This window comes from Ahaetulla prasina, chromosome 2 (genome assembly GCF_028640845.1).
Source record: "Ahaetulla prasina isolate Xishuangbanna chromosome 2, ASM2864084v1, whole genome shotgun sequence".
In the NCBI taxonomy this organism is placed as follows: domain Eukaryota; kingdom Metazoa; phylum Chordata; class Lepidosauria; order Squamata; family Colubridae; genus Ahaetulla; species Ahaetulla prasina.
The window spans coordinates 185,095,874-185,110,430 of record NC_080540.1 but is presented as its reverse complement, the minus strand read 5'-3'; the positions used below and the strand labels follow the sequence as shown (position 1 = coordinate 185,110,430).

General features: G+C 38.6%; 1 protein-coding gene across 7 annotated transcripts in view; it reads right to left on the bottom strand.

Annotated features, from left to right (window-relative positions):
* Positions 1-11,490: 11,490 nt before the first annotated feature.
* Positions 11,491-14,557, bottom strand: part of SLC44A2 (solute carrier family 44 member 2) — a 191,579-nt gene continuing 188,512 nt past the window's right edge. For 5 of the 7 annotated variants that reach the window (XM_058173085.1, XM_058173086.1, XM_058173091.1 and 2 more), the window contains one exon: positions 12,547-13,620. Coding sequence is in view for 3 of the 7 variants with exons in the window: in XM_058173086.1 (XP_058029069.1) it covers positions 13,517-13,620 (104 nt within the window). In the remaining 4 variants the exon portion in view is untranslated. Of the gene's footprint in view, positions 11,622-12,546; positions 13,621-14,557 lie in introns of those variants that run through there. The other 2 variants (XM_058173088.1, XM_058173092.1) reach the window with 2 other exon arrangements.

The following is a 14,557-nucleotide window of genomic DNA, read 5'->3' as shown; positions in this document are numbered from 1 at the left end:
TTCTCCTCCAATCAGAGCGGAGAGAGGAGGCGTGAATTAAACCTCGCAAGCTAGAGGGTTAAGAGAGCGCGTCTCTCCTTTTTTCTCCGCCCTCTTTTCTGCCTCCATTTTATTTCCCGTTTCGAAGCGTGGTTGTGCTGCTGTGCGACTGCGCTGATTTCAAGCGTTCCGTGCTGAATGCTGGGTGGTGTTCTTTTCTCGTAGTTCTTTGATGCAAAGAGAAACGGTCATAAAGAGAATAAAAAGATCAGCTGTAACACGTTTGTTGCGAGCTTGTGCACGCTAAGTAGGAAATAAGTTACACTCTAATTGGAGGGAATCCTATTCTGTCTCCCTCATAAAAGAGCATTAAAAGTTAAAAGCATTAACCTGAAATTAGAATTTTATTGGCCAAGTGTGATTGGACACACAAGGAATTTGTCTTGGTGCATATGCTCTCAGTGTATGTAAAAGAGACCTTCATCAAGGTACAACATTTACAACACTTAATGATAGTCATAGGATACAAATTTAACACTTAATGATACAACACTTAATGATAGTCATAGGGTACAAATAAGCAATCAGGAAACAATATCAATATAAATCATAAGGATACCAACAACAAAGTTATAGTCATACAGTCATAAGTGGAAGGAGATGGGTGATGGGAACGATGAGAAGATTAATAGTGCAGATTTAGTAAATAGTTTGACAGTGTTGAGGGAATTATTTGTTTAGCAGAGTGATGGCCTTCGGGAAAAAACTGTTCTTGTGTCTAGTTGTTCTGATTTTCAGTACTCTATAGTGTCGTTTTGAGGGTAGGAGTTGAAACAGTTTATGTCCAGGATGTGAGGATCTGTAAATTTTCACAGCCCTCTTTTTGACTCATGTAGTATACAGGTCTTCAATGGAAGGCAGATTGGTAGCAATTGTTTTTTCTGCAGTTCTAATTATTCTCTGAACTCTATGTTTGTCTTGTTGGATTGCAGAACAAACCAGACAGTTATAGAGATGCAAATGACAGACTCAGTAATTCCTCTGTAGAACTGGATCAGCAGCTCCTTGGGCAGTTTGAGCTTTCTGAGTTGGCGCAGAAAGAACGTTCTTTGTTGTGCTTTTTTGATGATGTTTTTGATGTTACTTGTCCATTTTAGATCTTGCGATATGGTAGAATACTGTGTTGTCTAGTATTGTGAGAGGTGGAAGTATGGAAGTGTTTTTCCTAAAGTCTACCACCATTTCTATGGTTTTGAGTGTGCTCGGTTCCAGATTGTTTTGGTCGCACCACGAGGCTAGTCATTCGACCTCCCATCTGTATGCGGATTCATCCTTGTCTCAAATGAGACCGATCACTGTTGTGTCATCTGTGAACTTCAGTAAGTTCACAGTTAACAGATGGATCATTGGAGATGCAGTCATTGGTATACAGAGAAAGAAGTGGGGAGAGCACACAGCCTTGGGGGGGGGCCCTGTGCTAATTGTACAGGTATCTGATGTGATCCTGATTAGCTTCACTTGCTGCTTCCTGTTTGTTAGGAAGCTTGTGATCCACTTACAAGTCTGTTCAGGTACCTGTAGCTGGTTTACCTTAGTTAGAAGAGTGTCTGGAATGATGGTATTGAATGCTGAACTAAAGTCTACAAACAGGATCCTTGTATAGGTCTTTGGAGATTCAAGATGTTGTAGGATGTAGTGCAGAGCCATACTAACAGCATCATCTGTTGATCTATTTGCTCGGTATGCAAATTGCAAGGGGTCTAACAGCAGATCCATGATAATTTTCAAGTGGGACAGGACTAGCCTTTCAAAGGTTTTCATGACTATAGATGTTAAAGAAACTAGTCTGTAGTCATTCAGTTCCTTGATGGTGGGCTTCTTCGGCACTGGGATGATAGTAGAGCGTTAGAAGTAAGAAGGAACATAGCACATCTCTAGTGATTTAGTGAAGATATGGGTGAAGATGGGGGCCAATTGGTCAGCACAGACCAATTGGCCTCCTTAAGCAAGAAGGAGTTACCTTGTCTGGGCCTGGAGCCTGGAGCTTTTCCTGGCTTTTGTCTGTGAAATAGATCCTGTGCTTCCTTTCCTTGATCACTAGGGTTTGTGAACCCAATGGGATAGGGTCAGTTGTAGGAGGCTTGGCTGTTGTTGGTGTGTCTGAGATGGGGGTTGTGGAGATAGGTGGCTGTAGTTTCCTTTCAAACCTGCAGTAAAACTCGTTCAGGTCATCTGCCAGTTGTTGATTTCCTTCAGCCTGGGAAGGTGGGTTTGCTGTAGCTGATGATATTTTTAAGAGTTTTCCACGTTTGCTGGTTCATTTATTGAGAACTGATTCTTTAGCTTTTCAGAGTACCTTCTTTTTGTTGCTCTGATCTCCCTTGTTAGTACATTTCTGGCCTGATTGTACAGCATTTTATCACCTTTTTTGTAGGCTTCCTCTTTGGAATGACGAAACTGCTTAAGTTTAGCTGTGAACCAAGGTTTGTTATTACTGTATATTCGCAAGTTCCTTGTCGGTACACATAGGTCTTCACAGAAGCTGACATATGATGTTATAGTATCTGTGAATTCATCCAGGTCTGCAGAGGTATCTTCAAAAATATTCCAATCAGTGCTGTCAAAGCAGGCCTGTAGCTTTAATTTTGCCTCCTCAGTCCAGGTCTTCATTGATTTAATTGTTGGTTTTGTGGTTTTAAGTCTTTGCCTGTAAGCAGGTACAAGGTGAATCATGCAATGATCAGCGTGTCCTACAGCTGCTCATGGTAAAGACCGATAAACATCTTTTAGTGTTGTGTAGCAATGGTCTAAAGTATTCTTGCCTCTAGTGGGGCAATCGACATGCTGAAAGTATTTTGGTAGCTCTTTCCTTAAGTTTGCCTTGTTTAGATCTCCCAAAATAATGGCCAGTGAATCGGGGTATTTGGCTTTAGCCTCTATTATTTGGTCAGCTAGAGTTCATAATGCCTTGTTTACACAGGCTTGTGGTGAGACATAAACAGCAATTAGAAGAAATGAGGAAAATTCACGAGGCGAATAGTATGGTTTGCAGTTGATAATTCACAGAATTTTTAAATTACAGTTAAATCCTGATACCAGCAGCTGTTAATATATAGGCATAAGCCTCCTCCCTTCTTTTTACCAGATGTTTCTGTAATTCTGTCTGATCCTTCAATCTGAAACCCTGGGATATGCAGACTACTATCTTTAATTGATTCATTTAACCAGCTTTCAGAAAAGCATAGGACTGCTGAATTGTGAAAATCAGAATTGTATCTGTTTAAGAGGAGTATTTCATCCATCTTATTAGTGTAGGAAGTTAGTAACCACCCCCCTCCTAGAAGAATGAAATATTTTAGGAAATATTAAAAAAGGCAGAATATATTTCCCTGGATGAGAAATTGAGAAACATGTTTTAAGGACAAAGCAGCTCCCTGCAGCTTCCTGCCTCCCCCCATCTTTGTCAATGGGCCAGAGGCAGAAACACTCATTTTAGATTTTATAGTTTTAATTTTAATGGGTTTTATTGTTTTAAATTTATCTTAATTAGAGCCAAATTGAATAAGTTTTTTAAACAGTATTTTTATCTTGTATTTATATTGTTGCTCGTTTTTATCTGGCTGTAAACCGCCCTGAGTCCCTTGGGAGAAGGGCGGTATAAAAATCTAATTAAATAAATAAAATAAATAAATAAAAATACTCTCGCCACCTTTCTCAATGGATCATCATCTGCAACACAATAGGACCCATCTAGCAACAAAAACTCACCACATGGCACCTGGGAAGATTACATCAGCCAGCAAGGCTAGCTAAGACCCCCACCCACTGGGGGGTCTGACAATCAATTAGGATACTTTTCCTGTGCCCCAGGAAGTTCAAAGCTCAGAGAAAGCATAAATTAATTAATAAATTTAATTTTAAAGCATGGAAAAGCATGGAAAATAAGTGTATGCCTGCATGTGTGTGAGTGAGAGGGCCCTTCTCCCAATCACAGCTGGATCTTGCTTCCTCTGTGCATTTCCTAACCGCAGAAAGACCAACAGTCTGGAGAGCATGGGGGTTTTGCCAGAGCACAGACCTTCTGTTAGGGAAGGAGGAAGTGTATGTGTAGGATTCCACCCCGGACATCAGTCTGATTCCGCCTCTTTGAGCAACCTCTAGCTGCACCTCTGCCTACTGCTAGCTCCACCGAGCCGTGACCGGTAGGCTAGAGAAAGCAAGGAGGGAAGCCAATGTGGAACTTTGTGTTTATTAGGGATGGAAACCGAGTGAAAGGAAAGTGAGCATGAAGGGGAAATTAAAGGAGTAGAGATTACTAGTGTATCTAAGAGAAAGCAAAGGTGAAGTGGTGCATGTGTGTGGGGAGGTGCTCGTACCTGCTGAAGGGGCAGTAGGTCCTCCGGGATCACCTTTTTGATCCCCAAACCGGAGTTCCCTTAACAGGAAGGGGCCCAGAAGGGAATCGAAGTCCTTCGCAGAAACCTTTTTTTTTCTGAAAACTGTAGAACCACCCAGCTAAGCCAAAGTGAGCCTTACATCCCAAGGATCATGGGAAGTGGTAGCTCGAGGGTGGCAGGAAATCCCCTAGGAGACATGCTTGGGGCCTGGGATGCCAGGCAGGTGCCAGTCTTAGCTGGCATCTGGAAAAACAAGTTGAGGAAACTGTGAAAAATGGACTTTGCTAAGAGATGAGAATGGAAAACAAATTTGGCCTGAAAGCAATAACTTTTGATATTAAAACACTAAAACAGGAAGACAAATTTGGCTAAATAAAGGTACTTAAAAGAAAAGCGAAATATATAAATAGGAATGTTTGGATTTTTGTTTGTTTTCTTGTCTCTTTCTCTATCTTCTATGCAACCACGTGGTATGTCTGTTAAGATTTGTGCCTTCCCTAATTTAACTGAGATTTATGGTGGGAATGATCAAATGTGCATGTAAATCTCAGAGTTTTGTTTTCTTCTCTTTGTCCTTGTTTTTTCTGTGTGTATGTCTAAGTCTTTATGTGCCCTTGAGTTAATTGTAACTATAAAATGTATCTGATCTCTAGAGACAAGAATTTTAAATTGTTTTGAAAACAAAAAAAAGGTTGAAGCAATGAAAATGGGGAAGAGAGAGAGAGAGAGAGAAAAAGAAAGAGCATTTGCCCTGTCTTCGTCTGGCCCACAAGAACAGAGTAAAGAGAACTTTTCATTTTATTTCTATTTTTTTTGTCTCCTTCTCTCTTTGTATCTTAAAGTAACAACTCAAGTTTATGAGGAAATGTTTTAAGTTCATTTACAAGAAAAAAATTCATTCCTGCATTTATTGTGTGTTTAAATGGTTTTACCTGTTCACCTTCTTCCTGAAGCATGTGAATCCAGTTTCTTCCTCATCAGTGGTGTCTCCATTTTGTTGAAACTGCATTATCTGTTTAGTAACTGCAATACTGATGTGTTGTTACTTTTCAAACTCTGCCTGCAAGATATCTACCCCCCCATCTCTAATCCTGTTACAATGCGTTTCTTGGGAAGATTATCCACATAAAAGGGGGAGAGGATCCTGTTCTAATGTCTTTAAGCCCTGCACAGATGACTCTGCAACTGAGGAAACAGAGCACATGGTTCCAGATGCTGCCCCAGAGGAGACCTTCCATCTGTTTGAGCCAGGAATTCAGTTTGAATCCAGACTCCACTGAAAGTCATCACAGCAACCAGAGTGGAGCAGACCTTTCCAAGCCTGACTGACCAGCCTTACTACCAAGCATGCCACCCAGCAGACATGAAAGAAAGGACCCTGAGATGGTAAAGTAAAGACTAAAAGACTCTTTTCAATCCCCAGAAGACAACTGGAAAGACTATGGGGGAGGGTGGAAATTCATTGTAAGATTTTCCTTCTTGTCTCATTTATATTGTATAATCAGTCTAAAGTACGTAAGGATTGTATTTGAGAGTGGCTACCACAGCAAGTTCTGAACACCTTAGATTTCTGTCTGATGGTAGGGAAATTCATCCAGCATGTTTATATTGTTTGTATTGCCTGAATTGTAAAGGTAGCTGCATAGACATGCACATACAGAGAGACACACCATTCAGAATTAGACTGAAACTATTCCCTTCACTTCACCAGGCTTCTCCCAGGTTGATTTTTGCCCTGTGGCACTAAAAGCCCAAGGAGTCATCTCCCTGCTAATTCCAGGGGGGAGGGGCATCCCCCTCAGACAATTCCCACACTTGAAGAGATAGCAGAAAAAGTGATAGCCAAAACCCAAGCCCTGACTTTGACTCACAAATGATGCTGCCCAGTTGCCCAGTAAAGCAAGATATGTTGCGCTGGTGGTCTCATGAGTCGAAGTCCCAGGGCTCATTGGGTGTAATTTAGCAAAAATAAAAAAAAGCCTGGATTGCACATTGGCTAACCTCAATTTGGACTCACAAATCCTGGATGCACTAAAGTAAGAGCTAGGGCTGGTCAGTAACCAACCCTTGGAAATGGGCAGCCTGTAATTTAAAGAAAAAACATGGCTGTGAAAATTTTTGGGATGTGTGCTTGCTTGAAACCTGTCTGGAAGCTCAGAAAAAGTATTCCAGGTGTGCTCTTATTAGTAAAAGAATACTAGTACTTCATGTGATCTTGATTCTATCCCTCTGTTAATGCAACCTAAGATTGTTTTATTTGGCTTGCTGCCACACACTGCTGACTCATATTTAAGTGTTTGTCCATGAGGACTCCAAGATCCCTCTCACAGTTACTGCTAATGAGCCAGGTTTCACCTAATCTACACCCACACATTTGGTTTTTCTTGCCTAAGTGTAAGACCTTACTTTTCTCCACACTCCACACTCATTTTGTTGGATTGGCCCAGTTCAAGTCTATCGAGATCCATCTGGGTGCCTCATCTGGGGTGTTGGGTATTGCTACCAGCTTAATGTCATCTGCAAATTTGAGGAGTTCCCTTTTCTATTCCCTCGTCTGAATCGTTTATGAATGTATTGAAGAATATTGGGCCTAAAATGGAACCTTGATGTACCCCACTGCTTCCTTCCTTCCATGTAGATGTAGTTCCATTGAGGAATACAGGTTAAGTGTGAATTGTCAGCCAGTTATAGATCCATCTGCTGGGGATGCTATCTATCCCACATTTTTCTAACCTATCAAGAAGTAGGTTGTGGTCTACTTTATCAACATAGACAATCAAGCATTGGGGTGACATGATAGCTGTCTTCCAGTACTTGAGGGGCTGCCACAGAGAGGAGGGGATGATCTATTCTCTAAAGCACCAGAGGGCAGGACAAGAAGCAATGAGGAGAGTGGGCATGGCCAGTGTGGCTGCGGGACGGAGATTCTTGGGGCTCCTCGAGGATCCTGAGGATCGCCGATATTCCTGCCGTTTTGGTGATCCCTTTTGGGGATCATAGCTGTCCTGTAGAGACAGCAAAGAAAGGAGGCACAGATTGACGCGAATAGGGAAGTGGTAAATTCCCTGGAGTGTCGACATCAGCCTCCGACCTGGCGGCATGGAAAGACAGTCATTGAGCTGTCACTAGCAGGGGCGACCACACCCAAAAATTGGAGCAGAAGAGGTGACCGAACGGAGGATTCTTACCAGAAAAGTGATTTGCCACCATATAGGTAAGAAGAAAAATTACTAAGCCTTGAAAGAATTTTTTAATTTGAATCAGTGGCTAAACTGGCATGTGGTAGTACAAATAAAAGAGAGAAAAAAATGGAACTTGGAAATTAAAGCCCCAGAAAAACTTTTCATCTGAATTTCAATTTGACTGTGGAAGAGATTAAATATTAAAAGAAATTAAAAACTGAAAGAAAACTTGGTTTGCTAACAAAAAACTAAGTCAGAAAATGATAAATTTGGTGGACTAATAATGGATACTTTGTAGTTGAAGCATTTGTGAACGGGAAAGAATCATCTGCTGGAGGAGAAAGTATCAGAGCATTTAGACCAATGTGGGGAAAAAGCATTGTTTGGACATCTGCTGTGAACTTGCACAGGAAGGAGGGGAAGCAGAACTGATAAATACTTATTGGAATATTTTAAAAGCATACTGGGTGGACTCTTCCAGAAATAAAGAAGAAAAGAAATATATGGACTTGAATTTTGGTTATAAACAGATTTAAAAAGTCTTTCTCCTTGTATTGGAAATATGGAAAATTGGGAGGAATTGTGGGAGATGCTTTTGATGATCCGAGAGTCTGTGAGACATATGGCTGGAAAAGAAATCAGTGAGGAGAATACAGATGATTATACCTGGATTGATAGTGGAAAAGTAAAAATGGAGAGAAGGAAAGAAATTTTAAAAAAGAGAGGGGAAAAAATGAAAAAGAAAAGATTGAGGACAATTTAAAAAATGAAAAAGATAGAAAAATAGATGATTACACTGGGTTTAGCAGTGAAAGACGAAAAAGAAGAGGAAAAAATAGAGAAAAATTGAAGGGGGACATCAAAAGAGTGACAGAGAAAAGTGGGAAAAAAGGAAAAAGAAGGGGAGAAGGAAGAAAATGAAAGAAGGGAAGAAAGGGAGGAAAATATTAAGAGAAGGGAAATGGGAGAGACTGAAAGAAAATGGTTAGAGGTAGGAGAAAAATGGATAAAAGAAAAGAAATTAAAGTAGTGATAGATTTGCTTCCTTATCTTTCTTTTCTTTTTTTTTGGTGTGTGGGTTAATGTATGGAATGAGGAAAAACTAAAGTTGATGATTAAGAAAGAAATGTTAAATTTTTAAAAAAAGAATGGAAAGTCCAGCAGAAGAAATTTGGAATGGCACGGTTTATAAATGATAAATGAAGATAATTGAATTTTAAGATGTAGAATGGGATAAAATTGAAATGTTAGTAAATGATATATATTGTTGGAAGAAAATGTAAGTATTGAATTTTGAATAGAAATGTTAAGCTAATAAGAGGTGAAAATAATTGATTACATGATATACCGTATATACTCGAGTATAAGCCGAGTTTTTCAGCACATTTTTTGTGCTGAAAAACGTCCCCTCGGCTTATACTCGGGTCTATACGGCTTATACTCGAGTTTTGTTTTTTAAGCCCTCGACATACTCGAGTATATCGGCTTATACTGAGTTTTTTCTTCTTTTTCACATTTTACCGGACGGAAGCCCTGCGGTGCAGTGAGAGGCGGGCGGGGAGCCAGCCTTCTCAGCTGAGGGAGGGAGGGTTTCCCCAACCGGTAGGTGCCTCATTTCCCACCCTCGGCTTATACTCGAGTCCCCAGTTTACCCCAGTTTTTGGGGTAAAATTGGGGACCTCGGCTTATACTCGGATCGGCTTATATTCGAGTATATACGGTAAATGGAATAAGATGAAGATAATTGTAAAGTTTAAAATATAGGAGAGGAGGTTGGAAAAATATGTGTAATAAATAAGAGAATTGGGGATGTCTGGACATTAGAGAAATTGAAAGTAGATACAGCAAGAGATAGAGATAAGGAGAGAGGTGGAAGGGAGAAAGAGGGAGAGAGAAAGAAGAAAGGGAAGAGGAGGGGAGGTAAGGTGAGGGAGATAAGTGTAGGAGAGAAGGTTAGATAGGGAGGAAGTAGGGTGGAGGAGAAGGGAAAGGGAAGTAGGGAAGGAATAGGAGAGGAGGGGAGAAGAAAGTAGGAATGAAGAAAGGAGGGAATGAAAAGTGTGTAAGAAAAGGTTGCTGTGAAAAGGAAATGGAGAAATGACAACCCCGAAAATATATAAAGAATAAAAATTGAAATACTAAAAAAAAGAAAAGGAATGAAAGGGAATGAATATGAATAAAAATGGAGAAATTAGAAAACAAAGGGCGAAAAAAGATGTAATTTAATAAAACAAGCAAAGAAATATTAGGAAAGGAATAAAAAGTTGGGGGGGAAATATTTTGGCAAAATTTGTAATTAAGAAAATATATTTGAATAGTTTGAACGATATAAGATAAAGTCATTACTTTGTTTATTAATTGTGTTTGTGTGGAGGGGGGGAAATTAAAAATCAATAAAAACTTGTATTAAAAAAAAAGAAGCAATGAGAAGAAGCTTATTAAAGAGAGATCCAACCTAGAATTAAGGAGAATTTTTTTGACAGGGAGAACAATCACTCAGTGGAACAGCTTGCTTCCCAGAGCTGTGGGTGGTCCATTGCTGGAAGTTTCAAGAAAAGATTGGGCATCCATTTGTTCAGGATGGTATAAGGTCTATCTGGGGCAGGGGGTTGAAGTAAAAGACCTCCAATTTCCCTTCAAGCCCTACGATTCTAAGTTTTGAATAATTGTTAAGGCTACCCAGTTCCAAAAACCTTAACATTTTGAGAAATCTACTCACTGCAGAGAAAGACAATCTACTAATTCACCAACAGATACAAGGATTACTATTGTTTGCCACATATGACTTAGGTATACAACTAAATGGTAAATGTGATCATTTATAATCATGTCAAAACTACAATGACTTCTTGAAAGGTAACCTGAGTGTAAAGGGAAGAAAAGTTGGCCTTCAAATAATTACAGGGCATACTCAGATGATGAACTTAATATCTCAAGTACCATCCTATTAAAGAGAAGGCAGATTAATTACCAATATAATACATACGTGCATGTGCTCATTAGTTATTAGTGCTGCAAGTGAAAACAAACAGGCGTTTTCCCTGTCCCTAGCTTAATACATTAATCAGAAAAACTAAGATCTTGTTAGCCTCCTCTCACTACAAGTTTATTGCTTTATTGCTCTGGGTAGTCCGTCTCCTGATTTATGCATTTATTACCTTGCTTGCTATGGCTGTCATGGTAACGGAGTGGGTAAGGAGTGCTGGAGGAGAAATGGAGAGTTTTCTTCAAATGTGTTCGGCAGTTGGAAAGCTGGCTGATAAGAGTCAATGTTAACGGCCGGAGCATGCCAGAGGGATGAACCATCTGACGATGCACCCCACGCGCCACCTAGGGGGAACGTGGATTGGACAAGACTGACCAGGAAGGAGGACTTGGGGCATATTTCTTATATGTGAATTCCGTGCCAAATACCTCAGAGCTTGCTTTCATTTTGTTTGTTTTCAGTTCTTGCTCAGTAAAAGTACCTTTCTCTACAAACAATGGAGTTGGGTATTGAGTATTGAAAGGAGGCATTCCTGACAGATATTATGCTGTTGAGACCTGTGCTTGATACTGACTTCCTAATGCCATTGTTCTGTTGGGAAGCCTGAACACATTTCCTTTTATTTTGAAAGGTCACTCAACATAGAAACTACACTCATAGAACCTGATACAGATATGGCTTCAATCAACAGCCATTTTTTCTTGCTCCTATTCTCTGAATTATTACTGTATGTAATACCTAATTCAGTAAAGTCCTTTCTTACACATGGTCTTCTTCACCATCACTTACCCAGCAGCTACATCTTAGCTACAGAAATCCAGACAATCATTGGATGATACTCAAAACACTTTTTGTTAACATCAATAAGCTGACTAGTTAACAGGTCAAAATAATTATTAACATTTTCATACTAAATCATTTCTGAACTCCAAGTTCATGCAGTGGCTGCAACTAGGCTGCATAAATCCAGATTACTATGTTACAGTCAAGAAATGAATTCAGGTATTATCTAGAGCAGGTGGGTTCAATCTGAGGTCCTCAGGCTGCATGTGGCCTTGGAAAGTTAGTAGTGCGGCCCTACAAGATAATAAAAAATATAAAAAAGCAAGTTTGTTATTATTGACTATATTATGTATTTTATATGCTGCCCAAAACAATTCCTCTTCACTCAATGTAGCCCAGGTAAGCCAAAAATTTGGACAATCATGATCTTGATGCTATTTCATTGATATGTACACTGTCTTCTCAGGGGAGAATGGGAGAAATAAAACTGGATAGATGCCCAGACTTTACAAGCATTGCATTAGCACATATTCTGCACAGTACTTAACTCCAAATATACAGTATCACCATCTGCTGTCTGTGTTCATGTGCGTTAATGGGCTTTAATTTGATTTCCATTATTGGGATTTGATTAGACCTACCAGGTATTTCATCCAAAAACTAGTCTGTGCCAATCTCATCCTCTGTTATATTATGAAATGCTTGTACAGGAGTCACAGAGAATGCAGTCAGAAGAATGGTACCACAAGAAAATCACTTAGTTCTTGAACATCTCTACACAGAGATGTTTAGCTTTAATAAATAGCTTTAATAAATCCAATAATGGAATACAATATTCCCTAACAGTTCTTTAAAAGAAAGCTAGTTCCTTGATGTACTAACGGCATCTAGATCTCATATCACAACTGGCTAACAATAAGCAGAGTTTTGTGGGAGTTTTTAGTTTGCTAATGTGTTTATTTTACCCAAAGATTATTGTATGTTTGAGTTCCTGAAATGATGATTATGCCATTTATCTGATACACCTTGCCTATTTTGCAAGAAATACATACTAGGTTTCAGTTAAAAGAAAGAAATAATTTGGAAAGACAATATTTACATCTTCACAAGCTTAAAATTAGAAGACTAGATTTAGGGACAGAAAGAAGATAAAAACTTTTTAATGGCAATTTGCATATTTATTATAGTACTGTGTAATTAAAAAAGGATGCTAAACAAATTTACAAAACAAAGTGTTTAATATTTCATATTTTCAGTGAAAAGTACAGCAATATAGGAAATAAAGTATAAAAAAGCAAAAATTAAGCTAAATTTATTTGGGCAGCTTAAAAATACATGGCTTTTTAGAAGAAATTTCAAAGTAAGTTGCTGAGTATATAGTACATAATTTTGAACCTTTTCTATTATTATGGCTCCTTTCTTGTCATATATTGATTTATTTCATATTTCATGCTAATGTTATTGTTTTACATGATTTTGACTATTTTCATTAAAAATACAAAGCTATTGTCACACTTTCCTTCCCAGTTTTAACCATCTTTTCCTAGGATATACTTTTCTTGCCTGGATTTACTATTTATTAATTGTGCTTGGTGTCAATTGTCTTGGGGATGTGGAGTGGCAGTGAAGTAAATTTTAGAAAATAGATTTTCCCATAAACATTAATATATAATATCCTGGGATCATTGAGATCTTTAAAGTGACCTTTTTAAGTGGTCAATGATTACATGAAATAAATGCCATTACAAGAAAAAAGTCATTAACAACTAAACTGGATCAAATGCAGCTTCATTGGATCACTTATACTTAGCCCTGTCTGTACAATTTACTCTACCTGTATTAGCAAGCAAGAATTGCTGACCCAATGTTTAAAAAGTCCAGGATGGATTCCAATAGGATGGATGGTTTTCTTAACTGGTCTCAATCTTAACAGATCTCAGTCTGATTTATTATGGTGTATTCCTAAACTACAGCTATTGTAACCTGTAGCTAATTTATCACTTTAAAAGGCAAAAGAAACAAAAACCTCTCCACTCAAAAACTAAAAGATACAAAATTTTTGCCAAGCTACAGTTATATGGCACAGCTAGGGATAGCAGATATTGTAACTTCGCAGATGCTGCTCTATCTTGACAAAAGTCAAGTTGGTACATTTCATTCTGCCTCATGGAAAGACCAGGCTTGCCAAATCATGCATCTGTCTCTTTATTAGTCTTCTTCAAGAGTTTTCTCAGGTTAGATGACATGAAGTAAGGCTTCTCAGTAGAGCCATCGTTTCGCTCCAGGTCTTCCACTGCAAAGAAACACAAATCCCCCCAAGCAAAGGAATGTGAAAACATCTTTTCAGGACTAGCACAAGGGAGATAGACTAAGCATTACATACGAGTAATCCTGGTTTATGGAAACTAAGGGAAACTTGACCACTGCTTGCAGTAGAGATCTCTCACCATGAGCAGATAAGTGCGTATTACAGAAATTCATAATTAGACTGAAAATGATTCTGATTTGAGAATTTTCCTCTTCTGGTATTCAACAAAAAAGATATTAGAGTTTTCCACCCAAAAAGATCTGGTTAGGGACTTTTTAAAACCCTGCCTTAAAGTAAGGGGATAAATCTTGCCGTTCTCAAAGATTCCACATTAAGTCTGTCATCTTTTTTTCTCCCATGGTATACAAAGAAATTGGATAATAGAAACTGTTATTAGCAAAGCGAAAGCGGAGTTATATAAAGTTTTCCCATTCATTATTCACATTTGGGAAAATTATTATTCTTTTCTGAAATTAAACTTCCCTAGATAAAAATTTCCTACTCATAAGTAGGGAAACACCAAGTGTTACAAGTCAAATATACAAATAGCAGGTAAGAATCTGGCTTTTTTATCTTTTATCATTTAGACCAGTTTTTCTAAAGCCGCCTTTAGAACAGTTGTGTTAATCTTTTATGCCTTTTGTTGATTGCATCCCTATATAATGCACTGGAAACAAAAAGACAGAAAAAGAAGTTCTCAAAGAGCTTCCTACCCTGGAGGGGTTTGCTACTAGTTTTAGGCAGCAACAAAGCACTTGTTCTGAAGCAAGATATTTCTAAAGAACTGAAACTAATCTGAAAGACAAATAGTACTCATCCTGGTTATCTTCATCCCACTATTTACTTCTGTTTGTATACAATTACAATTCCAGTTATATACTAATTCAAAATCTATTCAATCAATAGAAGGTATACAAGTAAG